The sequence below is a fragment of the Astyanax mexicanus genome, chromosome 14, assembly GCF_023375975.1.
Source record: "Astyanax mexicanus isolate ESR-SI-001 chromosome 14, AstMex3_surface, whole genome shotgun sequence".
NCBI lineage: Eukaryota > Metazoa > Chordata > Actinopteri > Characiformes > Acestrorhamphidae > Astyanax > Astyanax mexicanus.
The window spans coordinates 7,351,119-7,378,835 of NC_064421.1; the positions used below are offsets into that span (position 1 = coordinate 7,351,119).

At 37.7% G+C, this 27,717-nt stretch overlaps 1 protein-coding gene across 24 annotated transcripts in view; it reads left to right on the plus strand.

Annotated features, from left to right (window-relative positions):
- The window catches only part of nrxn3a (neurexin 3a), a 504,128-nt gene that overhangs the window by 441,751 nt on the left and 34,660 nt on the right, over positions 1–27,717 (plus strand). For 19 of the 24 annotated variants that reach the window (XR_007424264.1, XR_007424265.1, XR_007424266.1 and 16 more), the window contains 2 exons: positions 10,379–10,468; positions 12,066–12,370. Coding sequence is in view for 21 of the 24 variants with exons in the window: in XM_049464234.1 (XP_049320191.1) it covers positions 10,379–10,468; positions 12,066–12,370 (395 nt within the window). In the remaining 3 variants the exon portion in view is untranslated. The remainder of the gene's footprint in view (positions 1–10,378; positions 10,469–12,065; positions 12,371–27,717) is intronic. The other 5 variants (XM_049464231.1, XM_049464238.1, XM_049464232.1 and 2 more) reach the window with 1 other exon arrangement.

Genomic DNA, 27,717 nt, shown 5'->3' on the forward strand with positions numbered 1-27,717 from the left:
GTGTAGCATGATTACTGTATTATTCATGCTGGTTGCATTTACTTATTACTTTTAACATTAGCACTCATTAGCACTCAACAATATTAAGTTGGTCCTTCTTTGTGCCACCCCAACAAGTCAGACTTTTCTAGACATTCTCTCGCCATATTTGTGTTGGACACAGTTAAATTTGGTCTCTGTTGTAACTCGTCAATGCAGTGAACATAAACACTCTTGAGCACACATGCCCGGAGTGGTGGGCAGTGTTCACTGTGCCACCTGGGGAGCACTTTGGGTTAAGAGCCTTGATCAAGGGTCCAACAGTGGCATCTTATTGAACTTTGGGATCTTACCCACAACCTGATGAGCCTTCATTCCCTAACTTAAGGTATCTGCAGGTGTCCTGTGTTATCTGACACCAAGATCTGCCCATTATATAAGTAATAAGTTATTTTTTTTCCTGGTCATCGGTTTTGGTCATCACAAAAAGTATGCTGAGATATTCAAGTTCCCTTGACTCTTTTGCCTCCTTTTAGTAGGTACTGTTCACTGCATACTGGTAATAATACATTTAAATTCGTAGGCGCCTTTCTGTCACTAGACTTAACAAATAGACTCAACACCCCACAAGACTTTCCTGATGTTTTGGAGGTCATCTAACCATCACAATTGAACCCTTGGGTGTAACACACCACCTCCAGAAATTTATTTATCCAACTCCCTGACAGGTACCACTGTAGATAAAGGTAATAGGTGTTTTTCACTTTACCTGTAGTTCTGATGTTATGGATGATCGGTGTACACTGATTGCTGTATACACACTCCTAAAAATTCTCAGGTCAGTGATTTATTGATGTGTTTTGTTAGAAGATCAAAGAACAAAAATGGCAAAAAAAAATAAGTTGTTCTGCACAGTGTGTGAAAGTTTAATGATGAGTAAGTTAACAGAAATGATCAAACAGTAGGGCTGCAACGATTAATCGATATAATCCACAATGCCGATTATTTAAATTTGTCAACTACAACTTTTATTGTCGACTTAATCGTTAATTTGCAATAGTACCACATTACAAAAAAGGGCTGGGAACAGAAGCGCAATGGGAGACCTAGTTTGTGTCTCCAAAAGTGCCCATATACAACAGATTACATATTAAATCACCAAATATCACTCATTTCTATGTTTGAACAACATCCAGATATTTAAATGCCAGTTAGACCTCATGTTCTGCTCTTTCTATCGTTTTTAGATATGACAGAAATAATCGTTAGATTAGTCGACTACCAAAACAATCATTAGTTGCAGCCCTATCAAACGGTACTTGATATAATTAATTATACTCCTATAAGCATACAGTAATGTCTTTATTTAAAGTTAATAGGAAAACTAAGTATATGTCAGGGAGGTGCAGATGGTAGTATGTGAGCTGCACAGCTAGCTCCAGGGTCTTGGATTGTGCATTTGATTCTCGCTTCAGTATCCGGATTTTGAGCTTTCCTCCGGGTACTCCTGCTTCCTTACAGCTCCCAAAAAAACACATGGTAGATAAATTGGCGATGCTAAGTTGCCCCTAGGTGTAAATAAAGGTGTGGTATTACTACAGTGGAGTGTCCTGCAGCATGTTCCTGCATTGCACCCATGGATATAAAGTGTAAAGGCTCAGGCATAGGACAAGACAAAAGCAGAGGAGTGTTTAGTTGAGAAAATGAATAAAGAACGCTGGGGAACAATTACTGTGAGAAGTGCTGGGAGGAGCATAGAAACCACAACAAAAGCACATGGCAGGTATATTAATCTAGGGAGAAGAAGAGGGTGGAGACATAGTAAACAAAACACAAATGCTCATATCTGTGCAGCAAGACAGGAAAGGAAAAGGGGTGGATACAGACTAAAGCATTACAAGCCCAGTAGATAGGATGTATGCTAAATATATTATCATATATTTCTATATATATTTGTAACAACTTATATTGTTGCTGTGCTGCTTTTTGCATTTACTTATTGACTGGTAGAAAATGACTAAAATCTCTTTACCTTTATTGTCTACCTATAATAATTTACTATAACCATATAGTAACCAAGCGTATACTTGAATTATCCTTCAAATCCAAAGATTATTGAAATGATCTAAGAATGGCCCTCATTCCCCAATATCTTTGTAGAATTTTAGTAAAATCTGCATTAGATTCATGATTCAGATTCATGCAAAACTGTTCACAGGCCTGCTTTTTTAATGATTGATCACATTGTCCATGTACTTCAACTCAAGAACAGTCATATTTAATATCACTTTAATAGGCCCCAAAATCAAGCCCTGTGGAATGCCATGAGATACGCTAAACCAAAGAGTTCACAGTAGTTTTAGCATTAGAATTAATGACCCTATATCAAACCTAAGGTGGTGTATGAGGTTGGTAACAGTTCAGAGTTCAGAAATTAATATTTGGTGGAATAACTCTGGTTTTTAATCAGTTTTCATGCTTCATGGCATGTTCTGCTCCACCAGTCTTACACACTGCTTTTGGATAACTTGCTGCTTTACTCCTGGTGCAAAAATGTAAGCAGTTCAGTTTGGTTTGATGGCTTGTGATCATCCATCTTCCTCTTGATTATATTCCAGAGGTTTTTAATTTGGTAAAATCAAAGAAACTCAGAGCTGTACATAAGAAAAAAGATGTGAATGTTAGAATATTTTTGAGAACTTTTGAGTGGAAACAAATGTGCAAGAAAAAAAAACAAAAACATGTTCCTTGCCTTTATCCACAAATTTAAGCCCACACTTCAGTTTTCACTCTAGTATTTATATGACGTCGTATTTAACACCTGTTCCACAGGCTCGGAACTAGAACCCTGTGTAATGCCATAAAATATTTTGTTTAATGTTTAGTTTAGTTTGTCTGCCCATGGTTTTAATGTATGTTAAAAAAAAAAAAATCCAGTATACGAAACAGCGTGTTGAGCACAGCACCAATCAAGAGGGAGCAGCTCTGGAGATTCCTGCGAGAACAGTCAGCTGAGAACCTTTCCAGCATCAGTATTCAACTCCAGTATTAACAACTATCTGCCTGCTTCGTTCTGAGATGATAAAGGTGTTGTGCTCTGAATAAGCTTCCATTCATTCCTTTAAAAAAGTTGTCAAAAGCACAAGCAAAGGCATGTGTAGCTTCTAATTATGTGACAACATGACCGTGCCAGTGTATCGCCTCATGAATATTACATTTCGGAGCTGACTTCTCTCCTGTAGCTTTGGTAGGCTTTGCTATTTCTTATTTTATTTAAATGGAATTGAAATGTTCAAGACTTTCGCAGCACCTCTTGGATATGTTTGTAAAAGTTAATCGCAGCGGGAGAGCTATTCCTCGCCGGTGTGTGATCCTGTGCCCGTGTTAACACCTCGTGGTGCTGTTTCAATTTCAAAGAGACTCCCTCATGTCCCCGGGAGCTTGCGTCAGTGTCGTGCCCTCTATTCAAGCGGATCAAAGCGGCAGCCGTCGGAACACGTCTGCGAACTAGATGCTCGTCCGTGGCACCGGAAAAACAGGAGAGTGTCGAGCGTGTTCCTCTCCAGCGCTGAATACCTTGGCCTAAATAAATAGTTGATTTGTTTTGTTGGAAGGCTGACGTTTGCATAAATGATGACCCCGGCTAGGCCTCGGCCGTAGACTCGGAGAGGAACTGAGCCGGGGGCCCTGGGGAAGCTGGAGAGGAGATGCAGGAGCAGGTGCAGGGCTGCGGCAGGTGCTCTCGGTATCAGAGGGGTTATTTTTAGGGGGAGCTGTTCTGGATGAGTGTCCGTAACGGCAGCACAGACGGGCTGAACCTTTTAATGAAGTCTGGATCAAGATCCTGGAACACTGGAACCACAGGCCTGCTGAAAACCGTGACGGGAAGAGATGGTCTTTTGGAAAGAGAAAAAACATGTTTTCAGTGGAGAAGGTGTTGTGGGTGGGTGGGGTGTAGAGTGTGAGTGAGTATAAATAATAGAATAAGAGGGAACAAGATGTGATGAGGATGAGCTGGATGGATGTTAGGATAAATACCCTGTGTGTCTGTATCCTTCATGGTAAATATTAATACATGTACAGTGCTTCACTGAAATTCTCTACATGCCATTGGACAGAAACCAGCTCTATGTTCCATGATATTTGCCATGTCTTATGGAAGCTAAAGAATGCTGAACTCACCTGTGGGATGTATAATATACATTAAGGGCTTCCTCCATGAAATACGGATGTGATTTCTGCTAGAATGACTATTTACACAGACAGGTCTGTCCACTGTGGAGGGTAATATTAGCCTTCCATGATGTATTCCTGATGCACTGTTGGGGATCAAGGAGGGTCACATTGCCTTGCCATAGTGAGCACACTAGCTGGTGACGGTAGTATACTAATATAGTTTTTTTCTCAGCCATCAGTCCTGTGCAAATGTTTTCTTGTGTTCACTCTTACTACTTATTATTCAATCAATACATAAAGGCTAGAAATTGGATATAAATGTTAAAGGGGACATATTATGCAAAACTTTCAATTTAGCAGGTTGCCTTTCCAGGTGTTGTGCAGAATTCTGCCTCCTTGCCAGAATGTGACTCCTCCCTTTGAGTGCAGGTTTCTCCTAATCTAACAGTTACAGTAGATACAGAATCGCCAGCACCATAATCTGTTGTACCGTTACTGCTCCTTGATGCACCTGCACAACACCAAGGGGAGCTGGATTTCAGCACAACACCATGCATTTGTATTTTTTAACACTCATGTCTCAACGGCCCCTATAAACACTGTGCAAAAAAATTGGTATCAGAAATGATATGCTTCTATGAGCCGTTTGGATGCTCCCTTACTGTTACGTCACAATAAGGAAACCTTTATAGAACCATCCTGGCTCCACCCACCCCACCAGAGCCCCTTCCACAAGACCCGTTAAAGAAACACCATTTGGAGCAGCTGGTTAAGAACCTCACTCAGCAGGATTAACCAGCAGATTTCGTCTGAGGGAGGGATCTGTGCCTACTGTCTGCAACGAATCAGCAGATGAGAAAGATGTAAGCACTTTCAAATAATGAGTTTTGTGCTTCTGTCGAAGTTAAGCATGAACTATCATGTTCGTCTTTTGCCGTTTAGGACAAGCTAACACTAACGTGCTGTAAACTCTGTGTGAAACTGGCATGACCAGAAATAGCTTATTTGCTTAAAGGTTACAGAGCTCATAAACGGCTCATTCTAAAAGGCAAGAAACTGGCAAGAATTGAGCTGGTGAGATCTTTTGTGAGAGCCCATATACCTATTTTAACTTAAGAATAGGTATAATATGTCCTCTTTATGCTAGTCCAAGTGCCCTTATGTATTATATATAGTATATACAGCTCATGTTCAGATAAGTGTCCCTTTTTCAGGACCATTATGTATTTTCTTTGGTTCTCAAGGCAATTCATACAGAAAATACACAGTGTGTGTTGAGAGTAAGAAAGAGGTAGAAAAAGAGAGAGCGAGGTCATGACTTCTGCATGCTGCCTCTCTCTGTGTGATGCTGATAAGTGACCCACTCGCTCTGACCAGCTGCCCTACCTGCTCCACCTCTCCCCCTGACCGCCACTCACACACCTGCCCCGGCCATGCCTCCCACTCCACAGATGCTCCGCTCACTCAGTCATGCCTTCCCGAGACAAACCGGCCAATCTGTTCACTGAAGTGGAGTCCATTCACCATCCCTGTTAATGTGAATTATGATGTTAAGTGTACTACACACACACACACACACACACACTGAGGTTTGTGAATGAGATGGGACAGACTAAATACAACAGCAATACAGGAAAGCTTCATTCAAGAATAGTAAAAGAAGAGTAAAATCCTAGTTTAGCGATGTGCTGTACTATGTGGCTGGGTCACTTACTCACTACTAAGACCAACCTTCAGCACTGTATATATATATAAATTAACCACGTAAGGCTCTGCATCTATTATAATGTCCTATCTAACACCCTGTGCAAGGCGAGTTGGAAAAATTAATGAGATCTTTCACCCCATCAACAGTCTATTTTCACGCCATACACCTGCATTGCTTAAATAGAAACAGTGCTTGTGAATATATCTACACCGATTGGCATGGTATTGCTATAGGGCTGCTCGATATATCATTTAAGCATCATCATTGCGATGTGCGCATGTGCAATAGTCACATCGCAGGACATGCAGTGTCACTTAAAGCAATTAAATCAAGCACATCATGTTGCAATGTTTTGATTCTTGACACAAGAAGTAGAAACACATCGCTGTCTCTGTATCTGTGTGAGTGACAGGCTGCTGCTGCCTGAAGAGCGCGAGGGGGATGAGGAGCGCGAGGGGTGGGGCTGGACTAAACACAAGCACAGTTTTGCGCAGATGTTTCCAGTTACAGCTGAATTCATGCTTTTAATCCAAGAAAAATGCTCTTATTTACCTTTTTAAAAGTCATTTAAATGCCTGATTAAAGGGCAGATTACTGTTGTTTTGCTGTTTTCCTCAGGTTTTGAGTGCTCGGGGATGACTTCACACTTGATCGAAAAAAATACATTTACAATGTAGATTTTTTTTTTTTTCCCCCAATTTTGTGCAGCCCTATATTGCTATCTTGGCAGCGGAAAACACAGGTGCACCACTACCCGATTAAAACCCTTTGTTCATGCTATCTTGGGATAGATGTGCACTGCATTTAAAAAATGAAAATCTGCACATTAGAGTGAAGCATGGTGGCATTCCAGCTAATGAGGCACAGTGATCACCTTTTTCCCCTCGGTCATGTTATGAGTTGTTTTACTGCTTAGGAATGATTTTTGAAACAAATTTACATTAAATAAATGATTCCACTGCAATCACCATACATATCATATATTAGATTGTTTATTTATTTCTTAAAGCTAGTTTTTGATTGCGTTATACACAAAAGCATTTTCATCTTATCTTATTGTTTTTTTTTTTTATTACTGGAACATAATTCAGGTCTGAAAGGGTTATAATAATGTATTAATGTCACAGTAATGATGTTTGAGAAGGGTTTCGAAAGCTATCGTTTAAACGTTTGGCTCTTAAAACAAGGACACAGGAAGTGGTGGTACTGAGGTGGCTGCAGTCCCGCTTAATTATTGTCAACAGTTTATTTATACCTGGAAAAGAATAAATACACATTATTTGCTGAATCTGTTATAGCCGCATAGAGATTATTTTTGTTTACTGACTTGATTTTTTTGAAACCTGTACTGATGCCTATAAACAGAGATCCCACCCATCACGTTAGTTCAGCGAGTCTCTCACATTTTAGTAGTTACTCTCTGATGTCTGCAAATTGACCTTTACAGCATCCTGATTTGCCTCACAGCATGCTTTGTTGACCAATGAGGTTTTTATGTGTCTAGGGCTATGCAGTTTCGTTTGATTCAACACAAAATGAGACCCACAATATGAAACTATGCAGTGATATGGAAAAGTGCCAAAAAAAGTCTCCACCTGGATTTAAGTGAGTAAATGATGTGTGGTTGATGCTGCAGTTGGTCTGCAGGTTTAGGTTCAGCAACAGTATGTGCTGAAAGAATGAGGTCAGCTGACTACCTGAATATACTGAATATAGACCAGGTTATTCCATCAATGGATTTTTTCCTCCCTGAAGACACGGACATATTTCAAGATAACAGTGCCAGGATTCATGGGGCTGGAATTGTGAAAGAGTGATTCAGGGAGCATGAGATCTTCATTTTCAGACATGGATTGAGAGAGAATTCACCACAGAATCCAGATCTTAACCTCATTGAGAATCTTTGAGATGTGCTGGATGGAGAAGAGCTGCTTTGTGCAGTGGTCAGACTCTACCATCATCAATGCTGCTGCAAGATCTTGGTGAAAAATTAACGCAACACTGGATTGAATTAAATCTTGTGACATTGCAGAAGCTTATCAAAACGCAATCAAAGCTAAAGGCAACCCAACAAAATATTAGCATCTGACCTTCTTTTTTTTTTGGTGGCGACTTTTTTTTGGTAGGTTACATTACTTCGATAGGCATGTGCCACTACTTGCTTCTAATAGCCATGATTATCCAAAATATGTCAGAAGTACACGTTTTGCCCTTTCCATTGCTTCAAACATTTCTTATAGATGGAGAAACAAAAAGAGTTCAAAATCTAAAGGAATATTATCTGTTCACATCTGTTAACTTTCATTTAAGGCAAGCACAAACCTCTGCTACAACATTCGCTCACTTCTGAGGAACCCCTTTAAAAAACATCCAACTACAAAGTGGTCCATAAGCTCTCAGCCCTTTGTCTCAAGTCTGTTTACATGAATCTGAAAGCCTGTTGGTTTGGAGAGATGCATTAGACATGTTTCCCTGCTGTGTGAAAGCAGGAATGACTGTGATAGTGCCTTTGTTGGGACCCTCACTCACCCTCCGGTGGTCTTCCCTGGTGTAGTGGAATTTGGCTCCCACTGTGACCTGGAGCATGGCGCCTTTCCCTCTCCACTTGACTCCGTTGTAGGAACAGCATGGCTTGGCAGCGCTTCTGCTCGGCCCCTCGCTGTTCCTCCTGTGTGTAGAATATCAGGGCGAGCGCCGCGGGCTCGTCATTAAAACAAACACCCCGAGACAAACCATCACAAAGCACACAGTATCCCAATGGCTTTCTATTAGCTACCGGTACTTTCAAACGCTAAAGCAGTTGCTGTTCTGCTCGCACATGTCCAGCCTGTGATGTCTGAATTAAGGGGTGGGCAAAATTATGATGTCATAATAATTCACCAGGTTTTTACAAAACACAATATGATATATACCATATTTAACTTTTCTAAATTGGAAAAGGTTCCATAAATCAAACAGAGTGGTAAAATAGATTAATAAAATAAAATTGGACTGATCTACACTTTTAAGAATAAAGGTGATTCAGTGGTTGATAATTGTTTCCAAACAAATATTTAAAAACTTCACAAACATCTGTTTTGCAAATAAGGTTGTTTATATATGTAACATCTAAAGAACCATTTGAAACATTAATATATTTAACTTTTAGCCTTCATTATTACTACTGAATCAACTTGACAGGCTCAGTAAGCATTAGTTATAAACAAATATTACCATAATATAGTAACAATTAAATTCTTAGGTTAAGGTTTGAAAATAAGTCTTACAAATATATTTTTTTCTGTATTTTTAAACAATAAAATAACAGGATATCATATGTAAAACTGTTGTTTTTAAACTGACATTTTAATTTAGCAAATCTGATTGGCTAAGCTTAATTGTATTGCTCAAGTTAAGAATGTTTACATAAAAAATCACTTTTATAAATAATTTCTGTCCCAGGATTAAATAACTGTTTTTAACTGTGTAGTTACACATTAAAACTACATGCAATAACAAAATATCTACTAGTGATGTATTTACTGTTATAGATCAGTTACAGTAATGCACCTTGTATATCTATCAATTTTACTGTTGAGTTTATTTTGTATCTGAATAGCTGTAACAGGAAAAGCAGTAATTTATACATGTGAATACAATTATCCTTATGTTAACACACATGTATAACCACATATGCAATAAAATGCTGATACAGCTATTAGGTGCACTTATAAATCTGATTTACGTGTGATTATTTACACAAGCTGTACTACTACAGTATGATGCATCTGTAATGTGATGTTATCTCTGACCCTTAAAATAAAGTGAGACCAGTACAGTACAGAGAAGTACAGGTGTAAATGTGGCCTGTTGTTAATTACACTGTTTGACAGATTATGATTGATAATGTTCATCATATTGTGTTTTAACGTTAATTACAGCAGTTACATGACAATATTTTAAAAATATCGCCCACCCCCAGTTCTAGTTTGTGTTGTCTTGTTGTACTGTGTTTGCTGCTTTGTTAATGATTTTACACATGAAACAATACAAATGTATGTTGAGTTTTTCTTCTAAAAATGGAAGTCCATCTCTAACATCTCCAGAAAGTGTGTTCCAGCATGCATGCTTGTGGCGTGAATGATTTATAAGCAGATGATACTGAAGCTGGATTGACCTCAAGCATCTAATCATGTCAGAAAGTGTGTGGAGCCTGCTGGTGTTCATTACGCTTCTATTCTGAATGGACTGACTTCAAACCCACAAGAGGCACTTTTGATAATGACTGATACGTTCGGCAGAAGATGATAACGAGCCTCTTGTTCCAGTCCATTTCTTGTCACAATACTGATGAGAAATGAACGCCAGCAGATTCCCGCCACAGCCAAAACAAGCTGCGGTCAAAAAAAACCCCTAAATGTCTTTTTCTAAATCCCTCTAAAAGTGTTTAAATGTCTTTTAAAATATTGAGAGCACATGCTTTCTGTATAACTGCCTGTCGTTCTGAGTGTTAAAGCTGTCTTTTAAACTTTAAAGGCAACAACGATAATGAGAGATTGCAAATGGCAAATAAGAAAATCCCATTCAAATATGCCCGGCCCGTAGAGGAGTGGCTACAGGAGAAAGGTAAACTCTGCCATTCTTTAACTTTCATTTTACCATGCAGATTACCCATCAGCTATTGTCAGTCTATATAAACACGCCTTACACACAGATTTACCATCCACTCATTCCTCTGCTCTCTCTCTCTCTCTCTCTCTATTGTTTCTGTCTATTGCAATTCCTTCTCTCCTGACTAACTTGCTCTTATTCGCTCCCTTTCCCCTCTCTCTTTTGTTTTTCCACCATCCTGCTCTCATTTTCCTTTTCTCTCTTACCTTCGTCCTGCACTCTTGTCTTCTTGCACTTTTTTCTCTCTTCATTATCTTTTTATTTTCTTCCTGTTCTTTTCTCCCCCCTTTTTTCCTCTCATTCTCTTATTCCATCTCTCACCCTCTGATTTTTCTTTCTTTCCTACCTGTCTTTTCTTTTTTTCTCCCATTCTTTGTTTTTTTGTTATTCTATCTTTGTTCTGTTCTTTATATCTCTCAGCCTCTTTTTATTTCTCTTCTGTTTCTATTCTCTTCTTTAGCTGTTCTAGATTCTCTCTTCAGTCTCTTCTTTCTCTCCTGCTTGTTGTCTGTTTCTCTCACTGACCTTTTTCTTTATTCTCTTTTTCTGTATTTTACCTTAATCTTTTGATTCCCTCATATTCCCTATCTATCTATCTATCTATCTATCTATCTATCTATCTATCTATCTATCTATCTATCTATCTATCTATCTATCTATCTATCTATCTATCTATCTATCTATCTATCTATCTCTGATTCTCTCCTCTCTTTCTCTCTCAATACAAAGAATGCATGTACATTAATTGAATCTCCAGTTTAGTTGCTAACCCAGTCCACAGACTCTTCTCACTATTTTGTCCAGATCTCCAACTAAAACTCCCATAAAATCAGTGTTGAAGTTACTGATAAAAATATTATAAGTACATCATAAATGAGCTTTATAATCTAAATGAGCATTTGTGTACCTGTGACGTGCCTTCTTTGAGTCATTTTAATTCACGTTTTAAATCACTTTCATTTTTTATTTTTCTACAGCCATATTTGTATATATTGGTTCATAGTAGACGATTTACCTACTGTAACCCCAGTACTGTACTGTACAGTATACAGCATATTTCATCTGATGTTACGTTTTAATGCCCAGCTGGTAATGCCTGGTGTGCTTTAGGCACCGTATTGTAATTTCTCCACAGGAGCATGTTTAATTCATGTAGTGATATACAGTCAGCTCATGCTGTTCTCCTACAGGCTCTCCCACATTAGTGGACTTTCTGTTAACAAAACTGGAGGATTAGATGAGAGTGCTTATAGATTCCTGTAATTTGCTCAGATGTATAATAATCTTTGCCATCATTCATCCTGTTCTAGTCATCCCTTCAGGAATATGTTCTCACGTAGACTCGTCCAGAACCGAGACGTCTAATGACCCGTTTACGGCCTGACCTTATAACTTTTTACAGATCCTCTAATTTGACATTTTGCGAGGTGCGCTAACGTTAAAACAATCATTAATCTCTGCAATGGTCATGCTGAAAGAGAGCCATGTGGAGCTTGGCTTGACCTGCTTTTCTAATGAATGTGTCTGGGTCTTCCTGTTGCTCTCCTCTCAGGGCGGCAGCTAACGATATTCAACACCCAGGCCACCATTACCATCGGAGGCAATGACCGCAAGAGGCCATTTCAGGGCCAGCTCTCGGGCCTCTACTACAACGGCCTGAAAGTGCTCAACATGGCCGCCCAGGGCAACCCCAACATCCGGATCAACGGCAGCGTGCGGCTGGTGGGGGACGTGCCCTCAGCCGGATCGGCCAGGACCACGGCGCTGCCCCCGGAAATGTCCACCACTTTCATCGAGACCACAACCACCATGTCCACCACAACCACCAGAAAGCACCGCTCGCCACCTACAATATCGGTACCAGAGCATTTAAACACACAAAGAAAACACACACACACAGAAAACACACATACGTAGTCAGAAGCTCCCAACGACTGACCATCAAAAGTGTGGGGATAAAAAGAGTAGTGAAATTGGTTTTAAGGCAAGTTTAAAGGTGTTTCCTTGTTTTTTCAACTGTTCTCCTTTAATAACAAGATTTCTCAATGCTAGAGGTGAGCCATATGGCCAGAAAATCATATTTTTCTAATAACGATATTCTTGGTGATATGGCAATATGACAGACACTACTGCAGCAAAATAAATATTAGTTTAATTTGACAATATTACTGATAAATTATATTATAATTTTTTACCAGATTGTAACAAAATCAATGGTCCAACATGTCATGATACTAATAAATTCACTCTATATGTCCAGGAGTCAAGTAAATTAATAGTAATAATAGATATTTAATGGGAAATGAGAGTAGTGAGATTTTTCCTTTTTGCAACAAACAGCCACAATAGGATCATATTGGTCAATATGAGCCTAAAATAACATGCTTATGTTTAAAGTATTTTTGTGACGGCGATATTAAAAAATATTATATATATGATATGATATGGCACACCCTTACTTAATGCAGTTGTTGATTTTTTTATATACATTAAAATATACTGATCTGGACACCCTGTAATTCATATTCATAGAGTTAAATGAGTTTCTAATTATATCTTATCATAAGCAAGATTTTCCATTTCAGACATTGCAGGGTTTTCCTCTGTAATGTCAGGAACCTTGAGCACTACACACGTTTCATCTGTCTAAACCACCTTTGGGTCAAGTCGCAGTCTTGTTTTTAGCAATTGTCTTTATAAGAAATGGGTTAAATTATTATTTTGACAAAAAAAGGTGGATGGACAGCAGCACATCCATTCTATTCATTTTAGTGAAAGCTAGGTGTCCCCAAACTTTTGACAGGCATCGCATGTAAATGAGCCTAATGTGGGTTGTCATATTCGATTGTAGGACAGACATGCTTTAGGCTCTACACCACAAATAACCACATGACCCACATTTATGATTCATGTAAATGAGGATATTAGGTCTGAGACTATCTTTAAATCTATAAGACATGTGATACCTGATCTGACTGGATTAGTAGGTGCTGCTTTCTAAAGCTTAATGAATTCCTGCTCAGTGTCCCAGATCGATTTATGTGGATGGAGCTTCATAGGTAACACTTAACATTTTACTGAAGGGCTGTATATATATTTAGAGCTCTGAAAAAAATGAGGGACCACTTAAAATTATGAGTTTCTTTGATTTTACCTGAAAACGAACTGCTTGAAAGCTGAACTGCTTGAATTTTTGCACCAGGAGTAAAGGCATAAAGTTATCCAAAAGCAGTGTGTAAGACTGGTGGAGGAGAACATGATGCCAAGATGCATGAAAACTGTGATTAAAAACCTTTTAGGTTATTCCACCAAATATTGATTTCTGAACTCTTAAAACTTTATGAATATGAACTTGTTTTCTTTACATTACTTGAGATCTGAAAGCGCTAATATTTCAGCCATTTCTTATTTTCTGCAAATAAATGCTCTAAATGACAATTTTTATTTGGAATTTGGGATAAATGATGTTCATAGTTTATAAAATAAAACGACAATGTTCATTTTACTCTAACATAAACCTATAAATAGCAAAATCAGAGAAACTAATTCAGAAACTGAAGTAGTCTATTAATTTTTTCCAGAGCATTGTATTTTATCGAAGGAAATTTTCACTACTGGGTAAGATTGACTGGAACACTGTGTGTGTGTTTAATGTACAGATTAATTAAACATGTTAAAATAGTTACTAAACACATTTTAATTTAAGCACTAATTGGTTTCATGCTCAAAAATGAAAATATATTTTTTTTCTGTAACCCAACAACAAAACAGAATGGTTTAAGAGATGTAATATAGTAGCTACTTTTGCTTCACAATTAACCATTTTTTGTAAAAGAGAAATATTTAAAGGTTTAAAGAAGTGGATCTAATGTTTTTTTTTTGGAGTTAAAGAGGGCAAACAATAACAAAACAAAGCCAAGTGAGGCTTTACTATTACAATGTAAATCTGAAAAGCATGAATATGTAAATAATAAGGTGCTGTTGCTTTTACGCATCTCCAGGTGCGCTGGAATGAATGCCAGACAACATGCAAATGATGGTTCAACTTCAACTGTCAAACAGGCCATTTGACCAGAGACATGTTTTTAAGAGGGCAAGGGGTTATTTTGACCTTTTCTTGTTACTGTGTCATATAATTATTGTGTACAACATTAATGCTGTACTTTCATTACCTTACATTCTGTGGAAATTAAGCCACAACTGTCTGCCAAATTGTTGTGTTTCCACAGGTCTCGACTTGCCTACTAGTTGATAGACTCGCCCCTCCCACTCCAAGTGTCTTAGACCACCTTTACTGAGTTTTAAACAGGGCAGCTCAAAGGACCAGGAACAAAATTATTTCTTTAGTTTGACTGGATACACAGTTTGTACATTGGGTACAAATTTTTTTCATGTATTTAATTTCCAATGTATTAACATTTTCACTGAAATGACCCAAAGCTACTATGGTTTAGTCAGTTCTCGAGCTGCTGCAAGAGTCAGGTCAAGACCATTAAATAAATTTGGTGAGAGTGTTGGCCAAGATTTCAGCATGTCTAACTACACTAACATTAGCTAGCTGGCAAACAGCTAAATAAATCCAGGGTTCATACATTTTTTAACCAATAAATTTCCATGATTTTTCCATGACTTTTCCATGCCTTCAAGGCAGATTTTTAATGACCATACAGTTTTTCATGACCAAATCATCAGTGCAGACATGCAGACATGGACATGGTATTTTTATTTTTCCAAAACTTATCCAGGCCTGGAAATTGCTATTTTCAAATTCCATGACTTTTCCAGGTTTACGAACCCTGTAAATCACAGTGGCTATTATACGGCAACATTAGGTTTGTTAATATGACCAACACAGCAAAGTCAGTATTAGTATAATTATTGTTAGCTAGTTTACAGCTCAACTTTAACACAGCTACTCTATTTAATGCAGATGGTCTGCTCCAGCCAATGCTGTCTATCTCTTCACTATTACCATCTTACAGTATATAGTAGAATAATGTTATATGGCTGTCTTTGTCATTGAAACATACAGTAAATGGAGATAAACTAAGATGGTTGGAATTATTCATCATACTGCAACCAGCCTGCAGAGGCACCAGATCTGTCAATGCTGTGTCACTGGTATCATCAAACACTGCTGTTTAGCATGGAAATGTGCTTTAATCTAAAGGGGGCAGCATGCCATTTAGACATATCTGTAACATAAAAACTGTTAACACTATTACACGTGAAATTTTATTCCGTTGCTGCAAAGTCTGAGTGTGGTTTGGTTAAATTGGTTAAATGCAATGGGATGGGGCATTTCATACGCATCACAGGACAAATGGAGCTGGCCATCTCGATATTAACACCATCAGTCTCCTCCACAGTGCATGTGACACGGAACGGAAGAAAAGCAAAGAGAAGGACATTTATATCTACAGGCTTTACTGCTGACCTGAGAACACACACACACACATACTGACACTCACATAAAGCTAGGCTAGACCTGTCTGTCTGACAGTCAGACTTTTTTTTTTTAACAATGAAGGTGTCAAAACAAGCCTAATTGCTCATTTTAAACAGCCTGCTCATGGTATGTATTATAGTATTTAGTTTTATTTATTTATTTATCTGTTTGTTTGTTTCCGTGTCTGCGGGTTTAATTAGAATGTTGATTAGCTCCTTTACCTGCAAATCACTGCTTAATTACGAAGTAATTTCTCTTAATCCCAAAGACAACACCGCTGATTAAATGCGCTGTCGTCTCCGCACCGTGCTGCCGCTTATCCGCCACATTTTCCCCCGGACAGATTTGTTGTCACTTGGCTATGTCATCTGTTGACAGATCGAGAACATCTGACAGATGACGGCTCTTTCCCGACCCTGGGGTCAGCAGAAACACGGGTAGCGAGTGGTATTATTAAGACACCAGCTTGTTGCTGGATTCCGTCTCTGTCTCACAGCTGCCCTGATCTTTTAACGTGTGAACTGCCAGTTTGTTTGAGTGCTTGAAGGAGAGCAGAAGTGCACTTCTACACGTCTGCACTCTTAAAAAAAAAAAAAAAAAGGTGTTAGAAAAGGTTGTTTGTTTTTGGAGTGAAAAGACTTAATAGAACCAATTATGTGGTTCCAAAGAAAACCTTGGTTTAAAGCTTGGTTTAAAATGTCTTCTTTTGTTTCTTTTTCAAGAAACATCTTTTAAACAATCCATTCCAGTGCTCCAAAAGAAGCCCTTTTTGGACACCATTCCTTATAAAAGTGTAGAGCTGCACAATATACTGTATATTGTCATCATAGATCAATAGAAGTACTTTATCAGTCCCGGAGGAAATTGCAGGTGCCGCACTACAGGTATCTCAGAATGCTCATAAACTGTAATATTTTATATAACCAGAACAAGAAATGGTGTTCTGCAAATAGTGTGAAAAAAAATCTGACAATATTTTATTGAGTTATTGAGTCCAGTCTCAATGAATGTAATCTAATAAATGTAAATGTAATAATAAAAAAAAGTGATTAATTATTTTCATGTCATTAGAGGTGAAAAGTAGTTGAGCTCTGACCTTCCTAAAGGGGCCTGTCTGACTGCACTCACTCCCATTGCATGTGGTGTGCATGACAAATGAAGAGCATGAAGCAGTCAAGTGCATACTATAAGAAAATGATCAAGACAAGTAGTTTTATTGTTAATACTGCCAATGTACAGGATATACAGAGGGTTGAAATGACGTTACTCTCTTCCCAAAGTTACAGCAAGTTTAAAGAGGAAATGACAATACAAGTATGAACAGTAGTGCAAATATAGCGGTATAAAGTGAATGAGTGCATAAAGTTGTTTAAGTGTCACAAATGTAGGAGGAATTAAAATAGGTATGACAGTGCAAGTATTAGCAGTAGTGCAGGTATTTGGTGAGAGAGTTTCATAAAAAGTTCAATATTCAAATTTTTGGAGAAACTTTTTCCCTATTCTAATGGTTAGATTATTTTAACTAAGGGCACAGACAAAAACATTTAAAAAGTTATAAATTTGATCTATTATCCAAACAAATTCAAGATGCTACTCATCTGATTATTACAATTTTAGTTTTTTTCATTTGAATTGAAATGGTTATAGAATATTTGTGTGAATGAGATCCATCAGGATGAAAGACTTGTATTTTTAAGAGCCTCCATAAAAATGTTAAGGATCCACCCCAGTTCCCTAGAACTGCACATCCAAGAGCCACTTATGACCCTTTATTTTTTCAAGAATGTGGGTCTGCACCAGCTGAAGCATGGAAAATGGAAATTTCCACTAGCTCTGGCTCTGAAGTTGACCGTGTCTGACTCTTGCTGTAAACTGTAAGTGCTCAGTCAAGCATCCCATTCTGAACACAGCAAGCAAACGACATGCAAATGCAGCGCACGTGAGAACGAGAGCGTGTCGCTGCCCAGAGCTACACAGCAGAGACACAAAAACAGTGCCCAGTGACACAGTGAAGAACCCAGGGAGAACGAGGTCGACCTATTGTTCCTAGCTGTAGAAAAGCCCGCGTTGTTGTTGGGATTGGTGTAGCGTTGGCATTGCTGCGTCGTCTGAAAGTGTGAGGGATTTGTTCTGGTTAATTCGGTGACTCACTGCCACGCTTGCATCATTTCTACAAGTATTTAAAAATTTGACGAGGGATGATTGCACACCCACTATCAGTATCTTTTTCTCTTTTTTTTTTTTTGGCCTCCCAAGCCCTTTTCCTCCCACACAAATACGCAAAATGCAAAAAACACTGCTCTTTATGAGATTCTTTTCCTTCTAGCTAATGTGAGTTGTGCTAAAATACGCTGTGCTAATGTAATGCGAGAATATGTGATACCGTTCCTCTTGGGCTGGGTGTCTGGGTGTTTTTCTGTGCTGCAGTGATTATAAATTAAAACATTTGGTAATATACATACAGAATTAATGGGGTATTTTAATTATTTGTGTCCTGGATTACACCTAATGCTGCAAAAAAAAAAAAAAGCAAAAAATGACTTTTAAAGCTGTTTTTCCGTGCCGCAGCTTGCTGGATGGTTGTGTGTGTGTGTTTGCAGTGCTGTATATAAAGGTGATGCAGTCTCAGCAGCATTCTTGAAGTGAGGATTAGGAGGGAGTTTAGCAGCGGGTGCTTCTCTCTCTCACTCTATCCCTCTCTCACTCTATCCCTCTCTCACTCTATCTCTCTCTCTCTCTCTCTCTCTCTCTCCTGGCCTGTATGGAGTGCTTCAGTGGAATTGGCAGGGGGATTCTCATTAAGACTTAGCAGTCTGGTAGGTCAACACGCTGCCGGTCATGTTTGCTTTCCCATCTTAATTTGTGCAAACAGGATCAGTAAACAAACTGCCTGTTACAGTCGGGGAAGTAATTTAATTGTGCGCTGCAGTCCCATGTATTATGTTGGGAGAGAGAGTTCAGGGGGATGGGTCTATTTATATATCATTTTCACTGCTGCTTCACATACAAATGGGAACAAGGCCTCTGCAAGGTTTTCAGCTTAATTAAGATCAAGGGGGCAGAAAAGGGAAAGCGAGAGAGAGAAAGCGAGAGTTGTACTGGTTGCACGCATCTAAACAGTGTAGATCTCTGGAGATTTAGTGGAAAAACAACTATAAATCCGATGCACATCCCCAAGGTGACGAGCCAGCGAGAAGCAGCGAGAAATAAACAATTTAGGAACGAGTGCTTTCAGGAACTTTACTGGAAAATGTAAAATTCCCTTGATCTCGCTGCGAACATCACTGGCAGTTTGGTGTTTTGGCACAGAAGGTTGTCACAAACAGTCAGAAATGTTCAGTCAGCCAAGCAATTTTGACCTCCTGATTGCGGTTTAGACCAGAGTTAGAGTATTTAAAAGTGCTATTTTTTGGATCAAGCTCAGAGGGAAATCTAGTAGCTGGTAAGCGACCCAGTGTAGATCTCTTAAGACACAACCCAAGTGTAACAGGCCAGAGAGATGCAGAGAGAAATATACATTTTAGTAACGAGTATTTTCTGCACTGCACTAAAGAATCTAAATAATATTAAAAGAAAAGTACATTTAAGACCAGTATGAGTATTTCAAACATGTGAATTTTTTTCAACCAGACAGACAGAAGGTATTCTAGTAGCATAAACTGGTAAGCAACAATTTCCAAAGATTCCAAAGACAAAAAAAAACACACACACACCCCACAAATAACAGGATAGACAGATACAGTGAGAAATAAACATTTTTGAAATGAGTATTTTTTGCACTTGACAACAAAAGAAAATAAAAAGAGAAGTAAGTAAATTCCGTTGATCTTCCTGCGGGAATCACCGTCCGAAACAGTCAGAAATGTACACTTAGCCAAGCAAGCTTTCTTTACACTACTCAATTTTTGCACCTCTCTGTCTGTGCTAGTTTGCTCTAGTCTGCAGATTTTCATCACTCTAAGTTCAATCGGCTGTCCAGTCATAGTTCAGGCCAGTCAGAGTATATCAAATATTTGATTTTGTTGACCGAACTCTTGAGCATAATCTGTAGTGTATACTAGTCAGCAACTTAATCTTAATCTTAATGGGTCCCATCAAAAGCCAACCTAAATTGAGCATTAAAAGTAATCCTGATTGGAATTCTGCTTGCTTTTTTCAGTTACCACCATACAAAAACCTAAAGCCTCTCATTACACAGTTTCTTTTTATTATTTTTCCGTTCCACCTTAAATGATTAAACAGCTACATTCAGGCACTGGTACAAGTCCTATACTGCAGCACCATTTAAGGTGGAATGGAAATTTCAATAGCGAACAAGAAGCGAACATCTGCCTTGTATGTAGGGTTGGCTACAATATATGCAGTCTGTGCAGAAGATGCTAACCAGCTTTCTCTCCTACAACATCACCCAAAGCTGTTTTTTAGCAACAATAGCAGCCAGCTGTTGGCTTTCCATGTTTACTTTCAGTCTCAGAGGTAAAGCAAGGTACAAAGTTTGAGGTGTATCCGGTTCAGCAGCAGGTTGGAGACTTTAGAGTGTGATTTTTCATTTGGCATAAAAAAGCAGGAAATCTCGATGGGGAGGTGTAAAATACGCAATCTGTTTATAGTCTGCTGCAGCTTTAAAAGCCACGTAGTGTACCCAAGGCTAAAGGATCTCTGGAGGTCGATTGGAAAAAAAAAAAAAAAAACAAGTGTAAATCTGACGCACATCGCTAAAGTATCAGGCCAGCGAGAAGCAGCAGGAAATAAACATTTTAGGAACATGTATTTTCAGGAACCACACAGAGAAAATATAAAAGGAAATCAAAAGAGGAAAAAAATGATTTCCCTTGATCTTGCTGCGGGAATCACTGGCAGTTTCACTTTACGGCACAGAAGGTAGTCGGAAACACTTAGCCAAGCGATTTTCCACGTAAGAGGAGCAAGATTCCGGGATTACAGACAGCGAGACAGATTTAAAATGAATTAAGTTGTAGAAGTTGTAACGACTGAATCCACTTAAAGCCTTGACCTTAACCCTGCTTAACGTTTCATACAAATTGATCCACATGATCTCTGACCGTCTGACTCACAGTGACCTCTCACATACATCAATTATTGATTTAAGGAGTTACTGATGTTAAAGGGGGACATTCAAGAGTAGAATTATGTTCATTTGATAAAGAGGTGAATCAGAGGTGGGATAATAATTTAAGAAATCAGAAGGAGAGCAATGTGAGCTATTTTTGTTTTAAAATCAAGAATCTTTATCATGTTACCAAAACCTATTGAAGGGAGAAAATCTTAAATTCTTTGTTTCTTGATTTTTTTTTCCAGATTGACTGACCTTCATTTCTTAAAGTATTTTTTTCTTTACTTAGTTGAATAGTTCTTGCTTCTCATAATATGGATTATAACATTAATCAAATAGAGCTATACATTGTATACCTGTAACTCTACCTCTTCACTACTTTACAACTGATGCTCTCAAACACATTAAGAGACAAGAAATTCCAGTAATTAACTCTTGATGAGTTCAGCACAGCTGTTAACTGAAAGCCTGAATTACAGGTGACTCTACCTCATATAGCTGACTGAGAAAATCCAGCCAAGATGTGTAAAGCTCTCTAAATATAAAATATAAAACATATTCTAGTTTGTTTGACACTTTTTGACTGGTACTATATCAGGTGTGGGAAAGAAGTGATAGAGCTGTGTACATATTTTTTTTTTCTTTATTCTTGGCAGATTCAGACCTGATGTTATTAAAGTTAATGGAGCTGCATAAGCTTTACCTTTAGCTGCAATGAGACAATCAGTATTCAGGGCGGTGGTTTAGTTTCAATCAGTCTGACCTCTTTAGCAGTCTGAGGGACTGCCATCAGTCTATTAGCTCCTCTTCTTCCTCTCTTTACTTGCGTTCTTACTCATGAAAAAAGGATTCATAGCCAGTTCTGAGGTTTAAGCTTTGTTAAATGATACAGTGAAGACTATATTAATGACAAATAGGAGTGTATTAGGCACGCTGTGATTAAATGACTGTCAGTTGGGGCTACGTTATAGGATGAAAACGCAATTAGTTTGTCCTGCTAAATGGCCATCATACAGCCATTTTTTTCTCAAGTGCTCTAATTGCTGGAGCAGTGATGAGCGCAGTCTGAGTGGTTTGGTGAATGTGAGGAGGGATAATGGCTGATAAAGTAGTGTTTGGTCACTTGCTTTAAGAGGATATAAGGATGTGATTTAGTCTCAGTATCAATAATAATTAGTGGATGAAGTTGAACAGATTAAAATTAGAATTAACATGGTAACCCACTATACAACTGAGTTTAAACAAACAGGTTTTCAACATGGAGAACACACTCTGTCCATCAACTCAGCTTCACCGATCATACAGCTCTGAAAAAAAAATCAGATTTAAGAGGTCAGAAATCAATATTTGGTGGAATAACAGTTTTCATGCATCTTGGCATCATGTTCTCCTCCACCAGTCTTACACACTGCTTTTGGATTACTTTATGCCTTTACTCCTGGTGCAAAAATTAAAGCAGTTCATCTTGATTGGATGGCTTGTGATCATCCATCTTCCTTTTGATTATATTCCAGAGGTTTTCAGTTTGGTAAAATCAAAGAAACTCCATTTTTTTCAGAGCTATATGTAGTTCTATAATTATTATATTATATATTTTCTACCTATTTTATCATCCTCATTTGACCCTGTGTAAGTTGCTACAGGTCCTGTCTCCTAACAGAGATAGAAGTAGAAGGTAGATGTTTGTAATGGACATTTAAGGCACATATTCAACCCAGAGCCCATTGAGCACAGCACCATCCATACCTCTCACTGTGTTATTGCACAGGAATACATGCAGAGAAACAAACTCTGCAAAATTAATTACTTATTAAGCTGTTGTCTCAGAGAAACAACCCGATTCTCCTGGAGATAATTAAGCTTCCATGCCTCCGTTGTCTTAATTGTTCGCACTGGGAGCTGTCGGTTACAATTTCTTCATATTAGACTGTTTGTGTAGATTAAAATAATGGTAGAATAACAGTACGATGTCTGAAGAAGTGTTGAAGAAAGTTAATTGAACATTATTATTTTAATAAAATCATGGTTAAAATTGAGATAAAAAATAGTGTAGACCAGTGGGCAAGATCAGCTTTAAGTGACTCAAATATATCTCAAATACAAGGTTCTTGCAGGTTTTTTAGTGTGTTAAATTTAAGACTTTTTGAGACTTCTCAAAACCATTCTTAGTGACATTTTAGACTGAGTTCTTTCTTTTTAGCACCAATCTCAGCTTGTGTCAAATTGTGTGATTGCTTGAATCCGCTGAGGCTTTTCATGGCAAGCTGGTGTTTATCTTCCTTGGCATGAGACTCGAGCTCCTTCACACACAACGTCTCTAACTGGATGCAGTTCAAACGATGCAAGGCTACAAAGGTGTTGCTATATTTTCTGTTCATTCTTAATGGAACCAATGTAATTAAAATTAAAAGTCGTACATGCAAAGTATCATTTAATTTCTAATTTTAGTACTGCTAGCTTTGTAAGCCTGTTGGGAGCATTGTCTAAAAGTGCTGTATTTAGGAATTCGGGTGAATAGTTTTTTTTTTATATTTTTTCTTAATGTTTAGTCACATTTTTAAAGAGTTTAAGCTTTTAACGGTTTAATAATGCTTGTGTATTATGTGTGCACACAAAAGCCTGCACACTTTTCTCAACATCACATCTAAGCAAAAAGATTACAGAATAACGGAAGAACCTACAGAGACAGGGGCGGAAAAAGTCAATCAGCAAAAGGAGTTCCTACATTAAATCTAGTAATTATTAACTAAACACAATAGAGACTAATAATTTTTGTTGTTTCTAAGATCGAGTTTGGCTTCCTTAATTTCTAACATTAAAATTCAACTTAATCTCATGTATTTAGTGAGCCTGAACTATTTATTTAAGCTTGGTTTAGAGTTTGAGACTCCTTACTGAGCTGACTGAAGGCTAAGAAGAATTTGAACTAGAATTGCAATGGAAATCAGAATTTACTGAAAATGATTTGATTTTTCAGGCATTTATGGGTTAAAAAATATATATTTTTTAAACAAGGCATGAAACACTAAGAAAGCTTGCTTATGTGTGCACAGATCTTTGTAAAAGCCCTATATGTTTCTTAACATCTAAGCAAACAGTTCACAGGTTAACAGAAGAACCCACAGAAACAGGGGCGGAAAAAAGTCAGTCAGCAAAAGGAGTTTCTGCACTAAATCTAGTAATTAATAGCTAAACACAATAAAGACTAATAATTTTTGTTGTATTTAGGATCGAGTTGGGCTTCCCAAATTCCTATCATTAAAATTCAACCTAATCTCATGTATTTAGTGAGCCAGAACCATACATTTAAGCTTGGTTTAGAGTTTGAGACTGCTTACTGAGCTGACTGAAGGCTAGGGAGAATTAGAACTAGAATTTCAATGAAAATCTGAATTTACTGAAAATGATGTGATGTTTCAGGCATTTATGGGTTAAAATATATATATATATATATATTTTTTAAACAAGGCATGAAACACTAAGAAAAAAAGAAATGCTAGCTTGCTTATGTGTGCACAGATCTTTGTAAAAGCCCTATACTTTTCTCAACATCTAAGCAAACAGTTCACAGGTTAACAGAAGAACCCACAGAAACAGGGGCGGAAAAAAGTCAGTCAGCAAAAGGAGTTCCTGCACTGTCAAAATAAAGACTAATATTTCTCCAGAGTTGTGTTTAGAATCCAATTATACGGAGGCAGGACGCAGCAGAAAGCAGCCATGGTGCAGAAGACTGATACGTTTCAGAAGGTGCTGACAACCCACGTGGGTGGAAGGATATTAAGAATGAGCAGACGTCGCTAACCTTAAGAGACGCCGCTCGCGATTTATTGAAATGTGTGGCTTCCGCAGCTAAACGGACCTGAGTTAGAGCAGCGCTGGAAATGGAGCAGCGTGGTTAGATGAAGTGAGTCCAATCTCCAAGTCCCGCAAGTAAACTGAAATGTAAAGTGAGTTCAGCCTCCACCATTTATTTACCGAGCCTCTCTCAAGGTCAGCTAGGAGTGAACTGCTAAACTGAGCTGACTGAAGACTCTCTAAAAGGAGAGTCTGCTTTAGAGCCCCAGCATCAGTAAAGAAATGTGTTGCAGCATTTAGTGCAGAAATGCAAATTTGCCTCTGCTTGTAGCTGGAGATTTTTGGCCAGGATGGTTATATCAATTATGGGTATAAGCAACCAGCTTGAACGATTCCAACCTCATTAATATGATAACATGGAACATAACTGAAAATGCAATTTTCCATCTCTTGCCAGCCAAGCCACTACACTTGTAGTGGCTCACATTGGTGGAATATTGGCTAGGTAGGATCCAGGTGGACATTATGGACTCTATGTGTGGGATTTTACTGTATATTGCTAGTTGGTGTTCTTAAATTGGCCCCATCCTGACAGCTATGCTTAACTTAGTGTACAATATAGAACAAGTTAAATTTAGTGTTTTTTTCATTATTTTCTAATGTTGTTATAATTGTATATTAATATTAAATTATCCAAACACATGAAGAAAGTTAAGTTAAGTTAAGTTAACAGCTGTGCTGAACTCTTCAAGAGTTAATTACCTGAATTTCTTGCTCTCTTTTTGTGTTTGAGAGCATCAGTTGTAAAGTTGTAGAGAGGTGGAGCTGGTTTACAGTGAATAGCTCTATTTAAATAATGTTTCACTCAACTCAAGTGAAGACAAAAAAAACTTTGAAAGTATACTCTAGTTATGATGAAACTGGCACTCATCAGGACCATTCCAGGAAAGGAAGAGCAAGAGTTTCCTCTGTTGTACAGAATAAGTCAATCAGAGCTACCAGCTTCAGAAACCTCAAGTTAATAGATCCCTAGATAAGAGCACCTAAATGTATTTTAATTTACTGTATAATTTATTCTATGTTGAGTTGGAATTGGGTCAAAATGTTTAATACATTTTAACATGTATACAGACTTATGTAGGCAGTATAAATATTCAAGTGGAAACTTTACACTGCAAAAAAAGGGTGATTTTAATGGTTCTCCAAGTGATGCTAGAGAAGAATCACCTTTGGTTCTGTAAAGAAGTGTTAAGAACCTTTTTAAAGATCTAAAACACTTTCACTTGATTTTTTTTCTCAAAATGTTTTTTTACTCACAAAAATATATAATTACAAACATGGTTCTGTATATAATTAAAAGTGTTTATTTTATAGATCACCCAAAGACATTTTTGTAGCATATTAGTTTTTACCCTAACCCTAAATACTAAATAAGATTCATACGTATGAACCAGCACAGCATGACAAACAGCAAAACCCTCCTCATTACTCAGAGTTCACACAGCCCACATCCATAATTATCTTTCTACCCACTCTAAAACAGCTATTTCTGTAGCAGCTAGTAGTTTCTGCTGCTATATCTGTGTGACTGTGTTAATATTGTGATCATTGATAATGCTGCGTACTGAATGGTTCAGTTCATTTAAAAAAAAATACAAATACAGATATAGAAATATGAACTTCAACAGATTCCTAATGTTTTATACTGTAATAAAAATATAGCAGCACAGAAAAGCACTGATTCTACACTTCAATATGTTTGGCAGTTTTAAACCTGTAGCAGTGATATTTAACACTTTATTAAATACTGAATAGCCACTATACTGGTCCTGTTAAATGAGTGGGTTTTGAGCTGTTAAAGTTTAACTAACCTCTCAATTGAGATATGGGTGTTTTCACACCTGCAATTCTTAGTCTGGTTTTACCTGAATCTTGTTGCTATTTGTGCATGTGTGTATACATACAGTATATACAGTGTATTTACAATAATCACTTTTAGATATAGACCAAAACAACTGTAACAAAAAAAATAAAAAAAACCTTGAAGAGTTGGTCTCATTCCGCTCCCAAACAAAGCAGGTTGATAGAGATGAGAATTCGATCTGACATTGATTTGATTTAACAATCAAGTATATTCCACAAGTTTGAGTTAGTGCTGGGTGATTTTTACGATTAATTTGTTTCATTCGAATTACAGTTCAAATGCGATTTTCAAAATGAAAATGAATTTTATTAAGATATTTTATCTTTTTAATGTCAAATATTTGAAAATGCTACTTATTTCTGAAGTGTTCATCTGTCTTACCTTGGTTACCGACGCCTTCCACAGACTAACATGCGCATATTTTTTAAACATTTCTTCGAGGACTGAGCTTGTACCAATAAAAGTTCCAGCACTGTTCCAGCACTTGCGACACAAAGACCCGGTGGGATAAAACTTTTATTTAGCTAAAAATAAATCCTACAGTTTCTAAAAACTGCAGCGTCATCGCTCTCTGTGCAAACCTTGATCCATTTATTTGTCATCTGTAGTTTGATTTTTAATAGGGGGAAAAGAAATCTAAATAAAAAAAATCAGATTTTTTTTTTTTTTTATGGCCATAATCGTCCAGCACTAGTATGAGCTACACTGCATTTGCAACATAAATAATTACTGTAGGTATTAATTAATACCATATCTGCTGTTGCTTCAATGGTACAGATATACAGTACAGAAGTCCAGAACACAGGACCTTCTTTCTGTATTTACTTTCTTGATCGACATCTGAGAGTTCTGACCAATAATCAGAGAGAATGTTCTCATGTGGTTTATTGTGGTGCATTTAGCTTGAGCTTGGATTCCTTTTTCTTTTTGGAAGGCAAAGGGGAAGATGCAGAGAGGAAGTT